The 20,609-nt window shown below is 44.1% G+C and overlaps 4 protein-coding genes and 1 long non-coding RNA gene across 6 annotated transcripts; 1 reads left to right on the top strand and 4 right to left on the bottom strand.

Moving 5' to 3' along the window:
* Nucleotides 1-3,270, bottom strand: LOC130518792 (secretory phospholipase A2 receptor-like). 2 transcript variants are annotated; one of them, XM_057021691.1, is made up of 6 exons: nt 2,930-3,270; nt 2,428-2,577; nt 1,882-2,079; nt 1,288-1,514; nt 745-1,058; nt 1-567 (listed from the first exon to the last, which is right to left on the bottom strand). In XM_057021691.1, the coding sequence occupies exons 2-6, from the start codon at nt 2,565-2,567 to the stop codon at nt 376-378; spliced, it is 1,071 nt and encodes a 356-aa protein (XP_056877671.1). In that variant the 5' UTR covers nt 2,568-2,577; nt 2,930-3,270; the 3' UTR covers nt 1-375. The 2 variants fall into 2 exon arrangements, with proteins under 2 accessions (XP_056877671.1, XP_056877679.1); XM_057021699.1 differs by having other exon boundaries at nt 745-1,046.
* Nucleotides 3,271-3,414: 144 nt separating this feature from the next.
* foxr1 (forkhead box R1) lies at nt 3,415-5,283 on the bottom strand. Its single transcript, XM_057021798.1, has 7 exons — nt 5,121-5,283; nt 4,954-5,046; nt 4,383-4,564; nt 4,217-4,276; nt 4,029-4,156; nt 3,723-3,955; nt 3,415-3,584 (listed from the first exon to the last, which is right to left on the bottom strand). The coding sequence occupies exons 1-7, from the start codon at nt 5,239-5,241 to the stop codon at nt 3,556-3,558; spliced, it is 846 nt and encodes a 281-aa protein (XP_056877778.1). The 5' UTR covers nt 5,242-5,283; the 3' UTR covers nt 3,415-3,555.
* A 236-nt stretch (nt 5,284-5,519) lies between these two features.
* Nucleotides 5,520-9,022, bottom strand: atp6v0d1 (ATPase H+ transporting V0 subunit d1). Its single transcript, XM_057021711.1, has 8 exons — nt 8,796-9,022; nt 8,025-8,196; nt 7,707-7,885; nt 7,536-7,615; nt 7,345-7,422; nt 7,069-7,245; nt 6,878-6,955; nt 5,520-6,667 (listed from the first exon to the last, which is right to left on the bottom strand). The coding sequence occupies exons 1-8, from the start codon at nt 8,920-8,922 to the stop codon at nt 6,506-6,508; spliced, it is 1,053 nt and encodes a 350-aa protein (XP_056877691.1). The 5' UTR covers nt 8,923-9,022; the 3' UTR covers nt 5,520-6,505.
* A 353-nt stretch (nt 9,023-9,375) lies between these two features.
* On the top strand, nt 9,376-17,615 carry LOC130518558 (protein NLRC3-like). The gene is made up of 12 exons (XM_057021261.1): nt 9,376-9,506; nt 9,597-9,699; nt 10,186-10,302; nt 11,299-11,415; nt 11,563-11,658; nt 11,741-11,813; nt 12,006-12,234; nt 12,377-14,177; nt 14,249-14,422; nt 15,573-15,746; nt 15,821-15,867; nt 16,487-17,615. The coding sequence occupies exons 2-12, from the start codon at nt 9,611-9,613 to the stop codon at nt 17,044-17,046; spliced, it is 3,477 nt and encodes a 1,158-aa protein (XP_056877241.1). The 5' UTR covers nt 9,376-9,506; nt 9,597-9,610; the 3' UTR covers nt 17,047-17,615.
* Nucleotides 14,798-18,931, bottom strand: LOC130519045 (uncharacterized). The gene is made up of 2 exons (XR_008948207.1): nt 18,795-18,931; nt 14,798-18,467 (listed from the first exon to the last, which is right to left on the bottom strand). It is a non-coding gene; the product is annotated as an uncharacterized LOC130519045 (long non-coding RNA).
* Between the last annotated feature and the right edge of the window lie 1,678 nt (nt 18,932-20,609).

The following is a 20,609-nucleotide window of genomic DNA, read 5'->3' as shown; positions in this document are numbered from 1 at the left end:
TTTTAGTTTTCATGTGAGCGGCTAACAAGTATTTATTTTTTAATGAATGATGTTAACATTCGGTTACTAAAATCACAATAGGTTATTCAAAAACAACTTCACAACAGCAAAAACATTTTTAAAAGGCTGATGAATTCCAAGTTAACATCTTTTCACTAACAATTCTCAAACCGGAAACGCCACGGCCCACTTCCACGTCTGGTTGTCGCTGCTACACCACATTTGACCAGAGAGGCCGCTAGAAACAACTCCTACTAAGTTGTCAATTAAAAGAGCACTGGAACTTGACATTTATGACCATCTAATCTAAATCACAGCATTTGCTCTGATCTTCGTTGGGTGAGTAGCTTTTCCTCTGCACCAGACGTTTAAATGCTAAGTTGAGGTGTAACAGAGGAAATTCAGCTTCCGCGAACAGTCTGTGATCTCCACACTTCCTTTGTCTTCCTTGGAAAGAACGCCACACCGCTGCCCCTGCTGGGGGCAGAGGGGCAGTTCAGAGTACCGAACAGTTGCCTTGTTCATCCACAGCCAATCACCAGCTAGGAAACGGAGACCTGTCCACACCTGGAGGGAGGAAACCTCAGATGAAGAGAATTCAATTAATCTTTACTTGAACTGGATCTGTTACAATCACAGAAACGCAACACCTGACCCCAAACAAGCAGCTGCGGCAAGGAAAAAGTGCTTTTTAACAGGCAGAAACCTTGAGCAGGAGCCTGGTCTCATATGGGGAGAGCCCACCTTGTTGGTTTCGGCCTCCATGATATAGCCCATCATTCTCCGGTGGTCTTCTCCAGGCTGCACGCTGACCAGCTCATAGTTGAAGGCTCGACAGTGCTCCAGAGCCTCCTGCCACGCCTTGTTCTCCTTCACCAGGATTAGATTTTCCTTCAGACAGACAAAGGGAAAGCGGGCTCTACAGTCCTGGGTGGACATCTTTCGGGTTATAGAAGAAATGGTCACGCAGTCACCATCGTTCTTTGGTTCGCCTGTTGCCCAGTTTCTGTATTCGGAAGACCCTTTGCTCCATTTCCACATTTTTCCTGCAGAAGAGACTGAATTCCAAAGAGTGTTTTCAAAGTTTTTTATGATTCAGTTTGGGAGTCTAAAGACAGAGGCTGTCACAGCTGTGCAGATTGTAAACCCCTCTGAGGCGAATAATATTTGTGATTTTGGGATCAAAATTACTTTAATGGGTGGAAACACACATTTAAAGGGCTAACATGCTGCTACTCTAGCTGGTTACAACCTGCTGGGGTGTTGAGGGCTGGGGTTGTGCTTTACCTTCTCTGTACAGGCCAATCCAGACTGGAAAGTCCTTCTGAACGACTGCCGATTTCAGACTGGTGTAGTCCTTCAGAGTTGCCAGACTGTAGAAGTTTTCCTTGCAGTAGTTCAGAGCTTCTGTCCACGTCTTGGACTGTGGCACCAGTGTGTAGTTCCAGAGACCATTTACAAGTGAGTGTTGACAGATGAAGAAAAGGTACTGCTGACAGTGCTGGTCAAGGAACCTTTCAGAGAGGAAGAAAAAACAAATCCTGTTTATCCTCATTCGGGTGGGTTTATTGACCTTTGACCTCTCGCTGCTAACAACTGTCTGTGCCAAATTTAAATCTCACACACTCCAAAATGAGGATCTGTTAATGTAAATCATCTTAGAATTTTCAAGGCGTTAGTTTGACCACAGGCCCAGAGTCAGATCTCACACACATCCTTGTACTTCCATCTTTGCGAGGACCTTAAGAGACATAATTCATTCCCCAGCCCCTCACCTGAAGCACCCCAACTAACTCTAATCCAAATTCTAACCTCAACCTTAAAACCATGTTATTTTTGTTCTCAGTATGGAGCAAATACAAGAACACACGAGTCACTTACTTTTTTGTGCTGGACTGGACCGAACCACAACTGGTATCATTGGGATCCTCCCCGGTGTAGTGTTCATTGATCCAAACAGAATAGTCGTTAGTCCATTGTTCGGGCATGTAGTATCCGATCCAGGCATTGTAAGTGTCAATCAGTATACGATCTGCGTCTGGCTGCTGGATGGTCGCCAGGTCAGTGTGGGGAATTGTTCTATTGGAAAATATGTGCATGAATGTCAGAAGGAATTAATTTAGTCACAAGTGATCAAGACTTTAACCATATTTAATAGAAAATTATTCAATATTCTTAGAAAATGTCACATTGGCCCTAAATCTGGTACCATCGTGTTGTGTAGTTACTTCTCTTACCAGAAGGGAGTGACGAAAGTTCTAATTTTGCTCAACTCGAAATATAAATATAGACACTACACATTTTAATGGGATACTTTCAATTATTTATAACAAGTTGAAGGCTGTGCTAGTTTTGTCTGGTGAGATGAAGCTGCAGTTAACAGCATTACAGCGTGTAATTATCAGTACTGCCAGCAGAGGGAGACACCTGCAGCGCGACTGGGCCTCCTGCCAGGTGAGATGCTGGGAGACGTGCCCATAATCCTTCACAATCACCGAGTCATTCCCGAGCACGCTGCTGCTGAAGAGGAGGGGGAAGAAGAGCCCTGATAAGATGCTCTTTGTCATCGTTAGAAATCTGTTGTACAGAAAACATCAGGCGGGATTATTGGCAGACGGAAAATCTGAACTATACTCGGAGATGTTTAAGTCATGTGAACGTGAGATCTGTGCAGTTTAATTGAATTTAGACAGTTGAAAACACGTAAATCCCCAGAACTGTTGCTCCATTCCCGACATTATAAAATTGTGTTATTTAACGGAACTTCTGCTCTCATTTGCCCTCTTAACTTCAGTGATTTTTTTTTTTTAAATTAAAAGATTGAAACGAGCAAAACAAAACAAGACCAGCCGTGGCTTTAATCACGGTGCATCGCAACGATGAGTAAAGTTATAAAACATTTAGTAAGGAGAAGTTTGAGTGTTCCTACCTGCTCAGGCTGTACTTCCAAAAGCTGATTTGACTGGCAGACGCATTTAAAACTACTTATACAGAAACAATTTGACTGTTTGCCAACGACGCGAGCCTTCAGCCGACCTACAGCGTCTTCCATGTGTCCCGACTCATCCAGATACCTGACAGATGGGAACAAAAGGTGGTTCTGAGGCAGAAATCACTGCAGCACCAAGGTTCTATGTGATATTTGAACGTTTATAAGAATCACGACCTCACGGTTAATCGAGCTTTTGGGACAATATAAGTTTGATTTGAAGACCGACTGGCTTCTGCAGCTGGAGAAATTAAAGGCGTTAAAATAACGCAGAGAAGTCACGTCTTAGAAGTCGCTCAGTTTAAAAATAGATAAAAAAGGATGAACATGGCAGGAAGGAAAGAAAAAAACGTTTGTGAAGAAACTGGACTTCTGTTGGAGGTTCTGCAGAGCCTGGTTTTGATTAAACGCGACACCACCACAACTTCCAATCACCAATTTTAATATCCTGTTACAAGTTCTCATCCGAGTGCACTTCTGAGTCCAAGCAAATACAATTTTCCATTTACAAAAATAGAATAAATCAGCATGAAGTGCAGGAAAACCCTTGGTTTGATCTTCTGAGATCAGAGTGAGAGCAGCGTCCTTATCACATCTGAAACGAGGAGGGAATTCATTAGAAATATATTGAATCAATGTCGACGGCTCCCCCTAGTGGCAAATAAAGAGACTAAAGTAGTGTCATATGGGGGGAGTTATTTTCGCGGCCCTTTAGACCCGAGGAGCTCTTCACCTGGGTGGGACATGCTCCGCTCCAGCTGCTTGAAGGTTTCTCCCGGTAACGTGCTGATCTCGTCCAGGAGCCGCCGTTGGCCGTCTGACGTCAGGTGCCAAAAACAGGACTTCCTCTTCCCGTCCCTGCACATCTGGTTGCAGGTTTTGCGGAAGCTGCTGTTGAAGCACAGGTTGTGTCTGATGGTGTTCTTCCAACCATCCGGAGCCGTCTGGAAGAAGGGGAAGTTCTCCCTGTGAAAGATCCCCCCGACATCTGTTAACTTGGGTCTTATTTGAGTTATTAGAGGTGGGCGATCGCTTGTACCTGGTAAATTGGTAGATCTGCTGGACCTTGAGGCTCCCGGTGTGGCTGCTCTTGAGCGCCAAAGCGATGAGGATGCAATAGTTGACAGGCGGGCGAGGCCAACATCCTGGTTTCAGGTTCTTAAAGTCCTGGAAGGTGACAAAAAGCAGGTAGAAACGTTCTAACAGGAAAAAAGAGTCATGTTTTACCTTTATTGCCATGGTTCTCCCTTTACGTCGGCTCTTGACCGGAGGACACGTGTTCTTGATCTCCAAACCAGAGAAAGAAACTAATTTTTCTGCCAAACATTTTTATTTGCAATATTTCCAAGTGTTTAATGAACTTTCAGCGGCCGTTCGGGCGCATCGGGTGTACCGTGTACTCAGAACTCAGCAGAACCTCCTGGACAACAGGCACACGGTTCTGTGCAGGGTCCGTTTGGATCTCCCCAGCTGGTTCCGACGCCGTCTGCAGATCTGATGACATCTCTCCGTACTGGATTGGACAGGCAATACTGGGATTCACCAACAGCCACAAGTTTGGCTTCACGAAAGTGTCTGATGGAGAAAAAGAAATAGACTTTTCCCTTGAGTCTGCAAACCTTTTCCAAAACGCTCCGTCCCGATTCAAAGGCTGCTCATTCAATTTTAATTTAACAGCAATTATTAATGGGCGGATAGTTCCCGTATTCATTGACAGGTGCAGCAGGAAAGACTCCAGATCTGTTATTTCAACTTTAGCAGCTCATTGATGATTTTTCCATCAGCTGCTGAGGTTTTTTTTTTCTTTTTAAGTCATTTTTATAGACAGTAATAGAAAAACAATAAGTTGTTGTCTGAATGATGAAGCGATTTCAGGACACGTGAATGGATGAAGTCGCCTTTGGACCAGAGAAGAGCTGAAACGGACAGAAGAGAGTTGGGACTTCTCTACATCCTCGTCTCACCTGACATCTTGTCATACCAAACGAATTCATCTTTCCTCCTCGAGGCTCTGGCCGCGGGCCTCTGGACCACGTACTGCTCGTTCAGTTTGTCATCTGGGACACACCGCACACGGGTTAAACGTCTCCACAGGTTCTGAACCCAACTGAGGGAAAGAGGAGAGCATCACCGTGGTAAATCTGGTCCGTGGTGGTCGCCAGTTTCAGCTCCTTGTCCATGTCCCAGTCGGTCAGGCCCACGGAGCAGTGCAGGTCGAAGAGCCGGGCTTTGGTTCTGAGCTGCAGGGTCATGGTGGGTCATGGTCTCTGAGGGAAGAGCTGCAGCTGCAGCCCCACAGCCTGATTACTGCCAATCAAAGCTGAAGCCTTCAGGCTGTTCTCAGTGGAGCTCACAGCCAATCAGATGTCACTTGTTTCTGATCCGGTTCCTTCTGAGTCCACCTGGCAGAAAGTTTCCTTTATAATCACATCTAGCATGGAAGGGGCCACTTTTGTGTCCCCCTGCAGGAGCTGGGGGGAGGGGGCCGCGCCCCCGCTGAAGCAGGACATGGAGCTGAGAATCACCTGGATGCAGTTTAGTCTGTTTTAATGTTTTCGTCACATTTACAACACATTTCACAAATAAAGAGTCGGAGCAGTACAGCAATAATGCAGCATGGAGAAGAAATGTCATTGCTCCATAAATATCTATTTGTATATACTTTAAACATAGATTCTTTCTTCCTCCGGAGGCTTCACGCCTCCTTCAAACCACGACACTGACGACTGGAGGCTCGTCAGGTGAGATGTCAAACATCTAACAACCATCACAGACAGAAAACAAGGGGCTCGCTGCTTTCGTCGCTGGATTTTGGGGGGTAAAAATCAAAGGATCGAGCCGACGTGCATGCAGAAACCGCCACTTACACAGAAATAAATAAAAAATGATACAGCCGGCGATGCTAGGGGAATGTGTTCACGCGCTTCTCCATCAGGGGAAGATCAAGGTGACCTTCGACCTGTCTCACACGGATCTGGGGCGCCGCAGGAACACGCCATCAGGTTGACTGATGAGTTGGGGGGAAAAAAAATCAATACTGAAAATCTGAAATAGTTTTCCAAATTCTCCGATCAGAAAATTACTCTGAAATCAAGGATTTCCTCCAGCTGGAATCAAGGCAGAGAACATAGGCGGGGGAGGGGGGGGGATCAATCACTGTACTGGTTATTTGTTGGAATAGACAAGTGGGAAAGAAAGCATATTGTTTACAAAGCTTAAAATCAGACAAATTTGGGCTTTTTACACATTAAAAATAAAATCAATATCTAATCAACAGCTGAAAATCTGAAGAAGCTGAGTCGCGTTGGCGGTGAGATCACCGCCACTGTGATTGTGGGAACACTCGTATTGGACCGTGTGGATTTACTGGTTGAAAACATAAACAAGAAGAAACCAATTTAGCCTGACAGCGAAGATCACAGAACATTTAGCATCCAAAGAGAGAGCGCGACACCGCAGCGGGTGCGGGGACGCTGCCGAGGACATGACGGGAGGAATCGATGATGGGACGACGGTTTAGAAGATCGGAATGTAGTTGTCGATCTTGGCGCGGTGCCGCTGGGCGATGCACTCGGCGATCCACACGATGTTTCGGCACTCCTGCTCCTTCAGCTTGACGTAGGCGTAGAAAACGCTGAAGTGGAACTGGTTGAGGAAGGCCAGCTTGTTCAGCTTCACCTGTGAGCAGGGAGATAAGGACAGATCGGGTCAGAACAGGGTCAGATCTGCACCTCAAAATAATTAAAAAGCTGGAAATCAAAACTAAAATATTTCAAATTGGTATCTTTGTATCTGTGCAGCTGCTGAAACTATCAGAAAAGTACTATGTTGTGGAATAAAAGTTCCATGAGCATTAAACCGGACTTCATATCCCATGATGCATCTCACCTCATGCTCAAAGAAACGGTCCTCCAGGGTTTTGTCGCCTGGGTTGCTTCCTGCGCCCTCGAACAGCAGCTTGTACTCCTTCACAACAGTTGCAACAATTAATAAAGCTGTGCTTTATGTAAAAAAAAAAAAAAAAAACCCAAACAGCTAAAATAAAACACAGAAAGGAAAAATGAAACATTTATACTTACAGGATAGAAATCAGCAACAGCTTTGACCTGCTCGTAATCATCGGCGCGGGCCAGCTGAGCGAGGCCTTCAGGGTAGAGTTTTCCACAGTGGGGGAACAGCTTGGCCCGGTCCTCTTTGGACAGTTCCGTGCCAAACGAATTGATGGTGATGATGAAGGCTCGCCTGTCTGCCTCGAACTGCAGCACAAACAGGAGGACGAGGTGAGGCGCAGCAGGCGAGAGGACACCATCACAGGGCTTCTCTCACGAAAGGCTTTGTTTGAAATACTGACCCACCTCTAGAATTGGACACATGGTGTCAGCTGTGGTTCCTCCAAGGTTGGAGCAGAACTTATAGAAGGCCTCCAGATAAGCCTAAAGGATGAATAGTTTAATGATAAATTAGGTGTGAATCTCTGTGGAGGTATTCAGACTGCAGTTTGACAGTAAATTGTCTCACAATCTTACATCATTTTACTTTGTTTTACCTTGTATAGCGTGTTTCGAATGATCTCAATGTTCATCTCATCCAAGTCTTGTTCAGATATACAGTCCTGGAAAAATGCAGCTGAAATCCAGAGACAAGATTTCATGTCAAACAGACAGGACTCCTAAACAGCCGTTTAAGGATCAAACGCAGTCTATGGGGAGCTACGGACCCAGCGGCGTGTCCACCAGGATGGCGTTGTAAAGCTCGGCGGGAGTCTGTGCGATGTTGACCGCCTCCATCTGCTCGAAGCTGCCCAGCGGGTGACACTTGGGCACCAACTCTGAGATGGCCCGCTGGTGTAGGGTGCCCGTGATCAGCAGGATGACATTGTCAATCATATAGCTGTACCTGCAATCACAATGTCAAACGCTGTTTTTCCTCAATACAGAGCAGCCGATTGAGGCGCGTCACTTCTGCTTCCATTTAAGGACACATCGCTCGCACAATCCACTTTTTCCAACAGTCAACATGGCAACTATCTGCTTACGTAATGAAGTCCATGAAGCTGGCCAGCGGCTCATAGGACTGATTCCTCATGTGGCGAAACTCAACCACCATCTTTTCCTTCAGCTTGTCGTCGATGACGGACACGGTGAGGGGGGATGCCTCATTTGCCAGGAAGCTGCCATAATCAGTGCTCTGCAGGTGAAGCTTCAGATCTGCAGGGAGCACAGCCGCTTTAAAACTTGCTCATCAGTATTTCTAATGTAAATAAAATGTAAAAACACTCATATCTAACAGCTTTTTACGAGATCTTAACACTTAAAAAAGCTAAATGTATGAAAATGCTATTTAGTCAAATATATACATAAATACTTCCTTGTTAACCAATAGAGCAGGTTTTGATGCAAATAGAAAGGATAATGGCAGCGAGGGCTAATATTGATAATCCATATTTTATTAGGTTTATACTGGATGCAACCGTGTAAAACAACAGTTCTTCATTTTCACTTCCCCATCTTTTTAAGCATCTATACGGCCAAACGCCGTCAAGCCATGTTTGGATTAGCCAGCTAATGCATTCTATTGGTAGCATGTTGAGAAGGAAATGCCATCTTAGCCGCATAAACTGTGACGTGACAGCAACACAAAACTGAATATTTACCATTACAAATGTAAATACCGTTATCATTGACACAAACCCACATTTTAACACCCGAAATAATCCAAATAGAGCCAAGTGGCTTTGCGCCTGACAGACACCGTTAGCCGCTAGCGGCTAGCTCAAACCCGTTAGCTCACGTCTGCTCTCACTCACCTTCCAGGGTTTCGCACTGGACGAGATTGAGATAATCCGCCTGGGATAGAATTCCAGCTTTAAACCCCCTGACCAGCCCTTCCAGGTAGCCATTATCGACATTAAAATACAACTCGGGGAAAGGCATTCTGTCTGACCGTCACCTCCGTCTCTAGGAGAACCGTCCAACTGGCTAGCGCTAGCATCAGCTGACTGAACCATGTGACCGTCAAGTGATCTTACGTCTGGTCACGTGCGAGCGTGTCTGTGCGCATGGGTTAGAGTTCCAAAATAAGAACGTACATAATCAATAGAATATTAAAATCAGTTCAGGTTTTATCTTAACCTTATTTATCCCAGTAAGAGAGATTAAAAACCAATAACGGCAATAAAACAACCCAACAGTATTTTTGTTGTGTTAAACTCAAGTCAACAGTGATACAATTCTGACCTATTTTTATTATAATAGCAAGCAAAGGTTTACTCTAAGAATCTTTAATATAATATTCACATTTTGTACATAAAAGTGTGCCCCTGATCCAACGCTTGTCACTGTGGGAGATGACGTTGAATAAGGTTCACAAGTATGTGATCCAACCAGTGCAGCCACAATTGACTTTGCTTAAAGTGTAACAGAAATTAAAGGAGGAAACACAACACAAAATTAGAAACGCACAGAGACTTTGGGTTCACACGTTTGCCACTTTCCCAGGGTTTCCCAGGATTTGACAGGTATGAGCTTTAAATACAACTTGACGATGCCTCAGCTGATCATTTAAAATGATTCATTTTGGGATAAAAAAGTAGCTTGTTTGTCTAAAGGTGGTTGCTCCACCATGGACTGGTACGAAGAGAGAGGAGACTCTGCCATCCCTGTGTATAAGGGCCATGCCAGCTGGACCCCAGCTCAGACATCTGACTGGTTGTTTGTTTGTTTTTTACCCTTTTTAACCCTTTTTAACCCTTTTTAACCCTTTCTGATTGATCCGTAATAAAGTCATATTTTCACCAAGCAGCTGAATCTATGTCATTTTCTAATACTATGGATAAGGACCTAATAGTGATTTTAAAGAAAAAAGAAACATTCTTGAATTAATTATGGCCGTCAAAGTCACGCAGTGATGACGCCACCCTGCTGATGACGTAACGATCCACGCTTCACATTCTGAAGCGGAAGAAGGATCCAGATCTAGGAGCTCTGTTCCCAACTGTGCTGAGATTGGAACGGTTACGCTCCGCGGAAACGAGTCATGAATTTAAAAAAAAAAAAACTTTTCTTGAAAAGCTGCTTTAACCATGAATTTCAATTTACTTAGAAGTGTTTAGAATTGGTTAAAGTTGAATATTTTAACTTTGTGGTTACCATTGTTTTCTATGCCTGATGTCAACAGTGAGTATTTTCTTGTTTCAGCCCGGAGACGCAGGACAGGCCTGACTCACCTGGCCTCACCTGCTTGTCCTTGAAGAGCGACCGTTCTAAACTGCAGACCATCACCTTTAACAATGGAGGAAACACTGAGAATGAAATGTATGGACATTACGATCTGTGATGCAACACTGTTTATTATGCTGCACATATGTGACCAATCAGCAGTATTTAATGAGTTTTATCTCACTAAATTAGGGGGGGGGGGAGTTAGTCATTCATCAGAATTAATGTCTTTGTGACTTTTGAAGACCAATAAAAGACAAAAGGTCGGACTCAGGTGAATTCAGCAGCTCAAGAGAGGAAGTGCAGTTTGGTAGAACTTCTTCATCGCTTCTTCGCTGAAACCAAAGAGGCCGAAATCTGCAGATTTGAAGACTTTCAGGTTTTGTTCATTTTTGACGGTCTAGACGAATGTCGCCTCCATCTGGACTTCCGCAACAGCCAGATCGTGACTGACGCCATGGAGGGAACCTCAGTTGAAGTGCTGCTGACAAACCTGATTAAAGGGACGCTCCTCCCTACTGCACGCCTCTGTATAACCACCAGACCTGCAGCCGCCAGTCAGATCCCCCTGAATTCATTGACATGGTGGCAGAGGTGAGGGGGTTTGGTGAGCTGCAGAAGCAGGAGTACTTCCACAAGAAGGTAAAGAAGCGGGAGCAGGCCAGAAGAATCATCTCCCACATTGAGACATCGCGGAGCCTCCAGATCATGTGCCGTGTCCCAGTTTTCTGCTGGATCAGCGCTGAAGTTCTAGATCATCTGCTGAAAACTCAAGACATAGGCAATTTTCCCCAAACGCTGACAAACATGTACCTCCACTTTCTGGTAGTCCAGACCACAAAGGCGAATGAAAAATATCACACAAGCGGAGCTCTGTTCCCAACTGTGTCGAGATTGAAACGATTACGCTTCGTGGAAATAAGTCATAAATTAAAAAAAACAAAAAAAAAAACTTTTCTTGAAAAGCTGCTTTAACCATGAATTTTAATTCACTTAGAAGTGTTTACAATTGGTTAAAGTTGAATATTTTAACTTTGTGGTTATCATTGTTTTCTATGCCCGATGTCAACAGTGAGTATTTTCTTGTTTCAGCCCGGAGACGCAGGACAGGCCTGACTCACCTGGCCTCACCTGCTTGTCCTTGAAGAGCGACCGTTCTAAACTGCAGACCATCACCTTTAACAATGGAGGAAACACTGAGAATGAAATGTATGGACATTACGATCTGTGATGCAACACTGTTTATTATGCTGCACATATGTGACCAATCAGCAGTATTTAATGAGTTTTATCTCACTAAATTGGGGGGAAAGTTACAATCATTCATCAGAGTTAATGTCTTTGTGACTTTTGAAGACCATTAAAAGACAAAAGGTCGGACTCAGGTGATTCCAGTCTGTCCTTCAGCAGTTTGGCTCCATCTACTCATTCTGAGGACAAGCCCACCCAAATGTGACGACTTTTAAAGTATTTTAATTTTTTTTGAAAATATGACAGTTGTACAGGTGTGTTTATTTGTGTTTCACATTTTCAGGTATAAAGGCCATCGGGAGAGGTCAGAAGTTCTGAGTAGACGACCTTCCAGGGACCTGGACTCTGTATTCAATGTATGTTTTATTGACTCGTGCTCTGAGTTTTCTCTGAAGTATTTGGCCCATTTAAGATGGTTGCAAATTTGTTTGCTCACAAATTAACCTTAAATGGTGACTCTAATCCCAATCCACCCTTTATTTAAAGGTCGGAGGCTGGTAGATGTTCTTATACAGGTGCTCTACTGATTCTATATCTTGCTATTCCAGGTTCTCGAAGAAAAAATCATCACATTTGTGAGGAACGAGCTGAAGGCACTCAAGGAAGATCTGTGGCCAGAATCTTCACAAGTCCCCAAGAATCAGAGACGTGAGGATGAAGTAGTGGATGGTAAAGAGGCAGGGCAGAGACACGCCGACAAAGACAATTTTCTTAAGATCACACTGAGTTTTCTGAGGCAAATGAAGCAGGATCAGCTGGCAGACTCTCTGCAGAGAAGTAAGTGCTGTTTTGTATCCAAGGTGCACACCACAAATACACAATTGTAGCCGCCATATTAGCGACCATAGCAACGAAAGCGGTTCCAAGTTTGTGGTTGAGTCAACATATTGATCATGAACATTGTCTGCTGTTCCTTCAGAGTCTCTCGCTGTCATATGTCAACGTAACCTCAAGTCAAACTTGAGGAAAAAGTTCCAGTGTTTGTTTGAGGGGGTTCCCAAAGCCGGAGAGCCCAGATTTCTGAATGAAATCTACACAGAGCTCAGCATCTCGCAGGCCTGCGGTGAAGAGGTCAAAGATCTACAAGAGTTTGGGGACATAGAAGCATCACGGACAACACAAAGTGCACCAACATCGGCCACATGTGAGAAAATGTTTAGTCCTTTGTTTGGACCAGATGGATCAGTTAGAACTCTACTGACAAAGGGAGTGGCCGGCATTGGTAAAACTGTGCTCACACAGAAGTTCATCCTGGACTGGGCTGAGGAGAAAGTCAACCAAGGAATACAGCTCATCTTTCCATTCACTTTTCGAGAGCTCAATTTGATGAAAGAGAGGAAGTGCAGTTTGGTAGAACTTCTTCATCGCTTCTTCGTTGAAACCAAAGAGGCCGAAATCTGCAGATTTGAAGACTTTCAGGTTTTGTTCATTTTTGACGGTCTAGACGAATGTCGCCTCCATCTGGACTTCCGCAACAGCCAGATCGTGACTGACGCCATGGAGGGAACCTCAGTTGAAGTGCTGCTGACAAACCTGATTAAAGGGACGCTCCTCCCTACTGCACGCCTCTGTATAACCACCAGACCTGCAGCCGCCAGTCAGATCCCCCCTGAATTCATTGACATGGTGGCAGAGGTGAGGGGGTTTGGTGAGCTGCAGAAGCAGGAGTACTTCCACAAGAAGGTAAAGAAGCGGGAGCAGGCCAGAAGAATCATCTCCCACATTGAGACATCGCGAAGCCTCCAGATCATGTGCCGTGTCCCAGTTTTCTGCTGGATCAGCGCTGAAGTTCTAGATCATCTGCTGAAAACTCAAGACATAGGCAATTTTCCACAAACGCTGACAAACATGTACCTCCACTTTCTGGTAGTCCAGACCACAAAGGCGAATGAAAAATATCACACAAGTGTGCCTACAGATGCTCTCTGGAACCAAGAGACCAAGAAGACAATTTTCACACTGGGAAAACTTGCTTTTGACAATCTAGAGAAAGGAAACATTGTCTTCTATCAGTCCGACCTGGAAACATGTGGGATTGACACAAAAGCGGTCTTGATCTACTCGGGCCTTCTCACAGACATGGCCGATGACAGGACCAGACTGAAACAGGAGAAGGTGTTTTGTTTTGTACATCTGAGCATCCAGGAGTTCCTTGCGGCACTCTATGTCCTCCTGACATTCATCAACAATGGCATCGATCTACTGAGAAAAAAACAGTTCCCCCCTGAACCGTGTGTACCTTTACAATTCAAAACAAACCTTAAAAAGCTCTTCCAGACGGCCATTAACAAGGCTCTGCACTGTCCAAACGGCGACCTGGACCTGTTTGTCCGCTTTCTTCTGGGTCTTTCGCTGGACACCAACCAGTCTGTTTTAAGAGGCCTTCTGCTGAAGGCAGGGAGTACGTCACAGATCAAAAAAGATCTTGTAAAGTACATCAAGAAGAAACTTGGTGAATGTCCTTCTCCTGAGAGAAGCATTTATCTGTTAGAGTGTTTGAATGAGCTGAATGACCAGTCTCTGGAGGAGGAGATCCAGCAGAGCATCAGACCGGGACGCATCTTTGAGAACCAGCCTTCTCCATCTCAGTGGTCTGCAGTTGCATTCATTCTGCTCTCATCTCAGCAACAGCTGGACATCTTTGACTTGAGGACGTTCTCTGCTTCAGATGAGGGCCTCCTCTGGCTCCGCCCAGTGGTCGAAGCCTCAAAGAGGGCTGTGTAAGTCATAGCTAAGGTAAATTCTCCTACAGAAGAATAAAGATCATTCTCTCAGTGTTTCTCTCCATCAGGTTGAGTGACTCCAGCCTGTCGTCAAAAAGCTGCCAAGCTCTTGTGCCTGTTCTCTCCTCGAAGAACTGCAGTCTGAGAGAGTTGGACCTGAGTAACAATGACCTATACGATGCAGGCGTGACGCTGCTCTCGGTTGGACTCACCAGTCCAAACTGTAGACTGGAAACACTCAGGTCAGTAACGAAAGTAATGAGCTTTACTATCATAGACAGAGCGACAGTGCAGTTTGTGTTTTCTAGTTTTGCAAATAATTCTTAGGCATGCATCACCTCTAGTTTCACTTGACAAGTGACACCATGTTGTGCAACTACAGCTCTCCTACGCCCCCTGGTGTGGAAATCAAAGCATCCCAAATTTTTACTGTTTGAGGCTGTAATGTTTCCTTTTTGTGCTGAATATTTTCAAGAACTGTCATCCCTGTTTCTCAGATGAGTGACAGTTACATTTAAGCAGCATTCAAGCCAGACACAATGAGACCAGCACAAGAGTGGATGATATTGTTACGAAACGAGTTGTACAGGACCCGAACGCAGGCCAGGACACAATGGTGGAGTGGTCAAACAGTTTTATTTACAGGGGAGCAAACACTGACGACAGAAAACAGTCCTCCTGGACTGCAGGGGGATCGGGAGGCAGCGTCCGCCCGTCACAGGGCCATCGGCGAGTCCCCAACCAGACGCATTCCCCTGGACTGTGGCGAACTCGGAACACCAGTGAGTCCTCAACCCGAAGCATTCCCCCTGGACTGCAGAGAACTCGGGAGTCCGGCGCAACAAGCTCACCGGTCCCGCCACGGCATGAAGACCGCGAACGTGCCCCGAGACAATGAAGACAGGGCCAGTCCTCCTAGACTGCAAGGGGAGCAGGAACGGTCCTCCAGGAGACACGGAACAGGAGCGGCCCTCCAGGGAAACCGGAAGCTCAGGAACAGGAGCGACCCTCCAGGAAACGCAGAGCACCAACACACGACAGGGGAGGCGACTAAACAGCCTCACCACGAACAGACACCCTTACAAACACCAAGGAAACCGAACAGACACCTCTCACATACAGAAGGAAGACGAACAAACACCCACACTAGACAAACAGACACACTCCCCACGCGAACAGACACCCTGGCAGGCACAACCTGCTAAATTTGGCAACAAGATGCAAAATTGCCCACAGGTGCGCCCAATTGTGCTCCCCTCCACCCCCTGCAGGACAAAGACCGACACAACCCAGAAACCCCAACAGATATTACATTTTGGAGGAGGGGATGTGATCAGAGATCAGTACCCAGATCTCAACGTAGGCGGTAAACAAGTTTCTCCTTCATTACAGACTATCGGGATGTCACATTGGAGAAACAGGCTGTAAAAACCTGGCTCTGGCTCTGGAATCCAACCCGGCCCACCTGAGAGAGTTGGACTTGAGCTTCAATCACCCGGGAGACTCAGCACTGGAGCTGCTTTCTGCTGCAGTAAAAAACCCACGCTGGAAACTGGAAACTCTCAAGTACAGTCAAACACACAGTACACGCCGTAAGCATTTTCCCTTTCTGTCATTCAATTTCTTTTGTCCCCCTCCAGGACTGATCATTGCGGGAGCTGCCGAATGAGACCTTCACCCCGCCAGTGTAAGTATGAAAAATGGTCCAAACCTTGCAACTCCACAAGCATGGTTGTACACTCAAATGAGCAGTTCTGTGATGGAATATTCAGACACTTGTAAGGCACAAGGTTGAGGCAGGCAGTACTTTATAGAGGTGTGCGCATGGGTTCTTGCTGCACAGCTCTGGCTGGTGCCAAGCAAGCAAACAGAGGACTTCAACAACTAGGTACCAAAGATTTGCTCTGAAAGGATAGGCGCTGCGACTAAAAGGTAAAAACTTTAAAAAGATTATCATTTCAACCAAAGGTCGCAATTTTGGACATTTTTGGACTGTAACCTTTTGTTGAAAAATGTTGTAATAAATGCAAGACATTTTCAGTAAGAACAGCTGTATATTTTGTTTGAGGTGGAGATTTAATTCCGTTTTCTGATGCCATTCTTTACTTAAGAATAAGAATTTCTTGTGGAATGAGGAGGCAGGACAGGTGCATTTGTGATGCTGAAATGATATGAAACAGCTGTTGTATGTGCTGCGATTGCACAGTTGCTACTCTGTTGACTTTATAAATTTGGAAATGATTTGGGGAAGAGACTGAACTGCGTGCACACACCTAACATTGTGTCTTCGATGCTTTCTGCTTCAGTTTTCTGTCAGTTTTCACTGGACCCAAACACAGCAGCCACAAATCTCATGTTGTCAGAAAACAACAGACATGCAGCACTTGTGAAAGAAAAGCAGCCGTATCCGGATCACCCAGACAGGTTCTTCAATTGGACTCAGGTGTTGACTACAGAAGGAGTGACTGGGCGCCGTTACTGGGAAGTTAAGTGGAACGGAAGGGTGAACATAGGTGTGGCCTATAGCAGAACGAGGAAGAGCAGGGATGACTATGATTGCTGCCTGGGACGCACCGCCCAGTCGTGGTGTCTCCTCTTCTCTGCCCAGGGTTGCACTGCATGGCACAATAACATCCCCACCAACGTTTCACAAGCACCCAGTCGCTCTGGCAGGGTGGGGGTCTATATGGACTGGTCCGCTGGCATCGTGTCGTTCTACTCTCTCCCCTCCTCTGGGATCAGAACCCAGGTCCACCTCTACACCTTCCACTCAACATTCACTGAGCCACTCTTCCCCGCATTTGGTTTTGAACACTTGTGTGACTTTGGAACAGAGTCGCGGTTCAGTTTACCTGCCGCAGATTGAAGACTGAAAACTTTATTACAGTCGCATCCACTGTAACACTGTAACGCATGTCAATAATGAAATTGTTTAAACGCTTCAAGTGATCATTTTTAAATATGCATATTTGATCTGTCAGCTAATCCAGATAAAACCAGTGTTTTAAAAAAAATCATATTTCCACATGAATGCAGCCTGTGTGTAGAGGTCACCCGGATGAGGTGAAGATCATATACAGCAGCCTCCAAAATAAACATAAGCACTTATTTTACTGTAACAATGAAAAACAATGATATGAATCCATTTCCTCTTTTAAAATATGTAACGATGCTGCCAGTAACCGCAATGTCTAATGTCTCCACCCCTGTGTTGTGTTTATGCCCCAGTCTTTGTCTTTGTGGTTGTGTGTTTGTCTTGTTTTAGTGCCAGCGTCCAAGCTTTGTTTTCTTGCCTGATCTTAAGATATATTTTTTGAATGTTTATTGCCCGTAAATTTGATCTGCCTTTGCTTGCTGATTTTGTACTCCTGCCTTTGCTGCCTGACCGTCTGTGTACTGACCATTTGGATTATTAAAACCCTCTTTGTATCTCGACGTCTGTGGAGTTTTTGTTTGAGTCCAGTAATTTAAGTGTGACGTGGAGATTTAATTTCCTGCTTCAATCAGATGGAGAGTTTAACAATTTCGTTGTGACTGAGATTACATCTGGTTATCTTGGTTAACTCCAGGAATGTCTTCTTTATCTGTCTGAAGGCATATTTATGCAGGCAGGTAATTACATGATGTGCAGATAAGAAAAAGTAAACATTATATACCTGAAAGAGCTGGCAGATGAGATTTTAGTTGGATTATTTTGTTGGTCACCATTGCCAGAAGTCAGCCATAACATGACCACCTATTTTGAGCTCCAACATAGTAGAAACAGAGGTGTCCATTTGCAGTCAAAATGGATCCTCATGCTCCTGAGGAAGAATACTCATATCAAGGGTATTCAGCATGTTGGAGTGGACCATAAAGTCTCCCTTTATGTGGATGGGATGTTATTGTACATATCACAACCTGCCTTTAGATACCTTCCCTTTCAGAATTTGCCTCAAGAAATATAAATATCCTGGAATCTTGATAACCAGCAAACGTAAGGATTTGTACACAGATTTTTATTTTTTACAAAATCTTTCGTTTCAAAGTCAAACAATTATATTCTTTTGAACTTTTATATGGCACAAGAAACCACCTTAAATAGAGAAGTATACTTCAGAGACCTTACTGGATCAGAGGTACGGCTGTCCTAAACACCACTGATGTTCTGGAGGAACAATGATACGGCAGCTCCAGTGTAGGCAATCCTCTCTGTCAGCTTTATTGTGCATCTGTACCTGTCTCTCACTTCTCCTTCATCAAGATGGTTATACACGCAGTTAATCTTTGGAATCAATTCAGGAGGTCCTGCACCAAAAATCGCAAAATACCAAATGGAAAAGGTTTGATCTCTGTGTCTGATCTCTATATTAAGGATGCTTTTGCCTCCTTTTAACAAATGGATCAGAGGTACAATATCTCCAGATCCCATTTCCATAGGTTGCTGCAGCTTTGGAATTTTCTAGCACGAACTGTGGTTGCTTTCTAATGTCCCCTCCCACTTCTCTACTACACATGGTTTTGCATTTTGAAATCAGCCACAAACTGAGCTATCAGCTTGATTTATGATTTAATCAACACACACAATCAATCTAACAAATGTAAACATCCTTAATGAATAGGTGGGAAACTGACTTTGGTGAGGCGATCTTAGAAGACCTCTATTTGGCACGCTGTCATTCAGTTGAAAGGTGTCTGTCTACTCTGCTCCAAGGTCAGGCTTGTAAGGATGGATGCTGACATCGATCCCAAATGTGACAGATGCAGCCCAGCTCCTGCCACACTTCTGCACATCTTCTGGAATTGACCAAAGGTTCATTCATTCTGGCAAAACATTTTTTGAACTTTGTCTTAGATATGTGGGAAAATAGTAGAGCCATTACCATATATTCCTTTGTTTGGAGTGGTGGGAAACCACCACGATGGCCTTCTGCTGTCTTTTAGCTGTAAGACTGAAATGGAAAGACTCTGCTCTGCCATCATTTAACCACTAAATTAGGGAAGTACTGTGTCATAACAAACTGGAAAAGATCAAGTACAGTGATCTACTGAGACATTTTACACCATCAGGCAGCCTTTTCTGAGCTCTGTTTAATACTAAATGCTGAAAATATAATGTAAATCCTTTTATTTTTGCTGTACTGGTTTTATGTATGATGATGGCAATGTATGTTGTATTTAGACTTTTTTCTTTCTAATGTAATGGTAATTTTTGGGTGGGTTTAATTTCCTCTATAATTTTCCCTTTTTTCTCATTTTCTTTTACTATTTTTGATTTTTCTTTGTTGCATTATACTGTCCCAATATAATGGTAAAAAAAAGACTAAATAAAAACACAAAAAGCAAACAACCATTAAAAACAGAATTAATTGGACTTTAATCAGTTTTGTCTGCAGTACAGTCACATCTATACTTTCTGTTTCAGGCTTAGGTGATTGATGATTGACAGAAAAAGAGTTGCGTGTTCCCGAAAGAAGGTGAGTAACAAGTGTGACCAGTTTTTTCTCAGCAGTGCTTATAGAAGAATGCATTTCCTGATACCCAATGAGCAGTTATGAAAGGTAAAGTTGAGTTTTTTCTTGTCAAATACACATTTAACAAAAACTACAAGACAACAATAATGGCCAAGAGTAATCCAAATGTTCTCTTGGTGTCAAACACATGGCCAGCAATGACACTGCCCAAATGACTCTGTGAGAATTCCACGAACACCTATAGCTGCTCCTGCACATTTAGGTATCAGACGCCTTCAAAACCTACTACAGCGGTAACTGTAGCCACCATAGGTCCCTCGGAGTTGGCTGAATCCCTCTGTGCACGGTGTATCTATCACTCACTCACTCGCGCTCTATAAAAACCTGAGTGCTCTCTTTCTCTGAAGTAAGGTGGTAATTTCCACAACATGGAGGACACTTTGTGGCATTTACAATGTGCTCTTGTCCATGATTATTATAGTATCATGAAAAAGTGCTTCAGAGATACTCTTCATCATATTTTGAAATGTGATCTATCGTGATGTCTATGTAAAAGAGGAACAATTTTCCACAGAGGTACAGTACCACATGGAGGAATATTTATGACCTCAAATGCAGTTTTGACATAAAAATAAACAAATAAATGAATACATATTACAGCATAAAGAATGTTTTGCATGTAAAGACGAAAAGACACTAAGAGGATACAGTGAAATTGGTGAACTTAAACGGAAGCGTCAGTTTAAAAAAAGTTTTTGATTTTTGAAGTTTTGATTATTGACTGATGCCACAGTTTGTTTATTTAGATTAAATTGTGGTGGAGGCAGTTTATAAAGCACTGCCTTTATGTGATTGCCAACCACAGAGAGCAGCATGGGATGGAAATTGGAGCCTTGACTGCTCTGAATAATTATTCCAAACACAAACAATGACTTGTGTCATTGCTTTTAGTAGTTATAGTTCTGAGTGGATAAGC

This window comes from Takifugu flavidus, chromosome 2, assembly GCF_003711565.1.
Source record: "Takifugu flavidus isolate HTHZ2018 chromosome 2, ASM371156v2, whole genome shotgun sequence".
Lineage (NCBI taxonomy): Eukaryota > Metazoa > Chordata > Actinopteri > Tetraodontiformes > Tetraodontidae > Takifugu > Takifugu flavidus.
This window is presented reverse-complemented; position numbering and strand designations above follow the sequence as displayed.

Bases quoted from the DNA above. Each gene is read 5' to 3' on its own strand.
- LOC130518792 (XM_057021691.1), bottom strand. From the start codon at position 2,567: ATGACAAAGAGCATCTTATCAGGGCTCTTCTTCCCCCTCCTCTTCAGC. The intron at 1,515-1,881 runs GTAAGTGACTCG...CCTCTCTGAAAG, and splicing joins GTCCAGTCCAGCACAAAAAA to GTTCCTTGACCAGCACTGTC. The intron at 568-744 runs GTGGGCTCTCCC...TCCTCCCTCCAG, and splicing joins TGGAGGCCGAAACCAACAAG to GTGTGGACAGGTCTCCGTTT.
- foxr1 (XM_057021798.1), bottom strand. From the start codon at position 5,241: ATGACCCTGCAGCTCAGAACCAAAGCCCGGCTCTTCGACCTGCACTGC. The intron at 4,565-4,953 runs GTGAGACGAGGA...TTTCTCCATCAG, and splicing joins TTGGTATGACAAGATGTCAG to ACACTTTCGTGAAGCCAAAC. The intron at 4,277-4,382 runs GTACACCCGATG...TCTGGTTTGGAG, and splicing joins TGCTGAGTTCTGAGTACACG to ATCAAGAACACGTGTCCTCC.
- atp6v0d1 (XM_057021711.1), bottom strand. From the start codon at position 8,922: ATGCCTTTCCCCGAGTTGTATTTTAATGTCGATAATGGCTACCTGGAA. The intron at 7,616-7,706 runs GTCCGTAGCTCC...TCTGGATTTCAG, and splicing joins CCTGGTGGACACGCCGCTGG to CTGCATTTTTCCAGGACTGT. The intron at 6,668-6,877 runs GTGAGATGCATC...CCCTGCTCACAG, and splicing joins ACCGTTTCTTTGAGCATGAG to GTGAAGCTGAACAAGCTGGC.
- LOC130518558 (XM_057021261.1), top strand. From the start codon at position 9,611: ATGGACTGGTACGAAGAGAGAGGAGACTCTGCCATCCCTGTGTATAAG. The intron at 9,700-10,185 runs GTTTGTTTGTTT...TTCTTGTTTCAG, and splicing joins GCTCAGACATCTGACTGGTT to CCCGGAGACGCAGGACAGGC. The intron at 12,235-12,376 runs GTAAGTGCTGTT...CTGTTCCTTCAG, and splicing joins GGCAGACTCTCTGCAGAGAA to AGTCTCTCGCTGTCATATGT.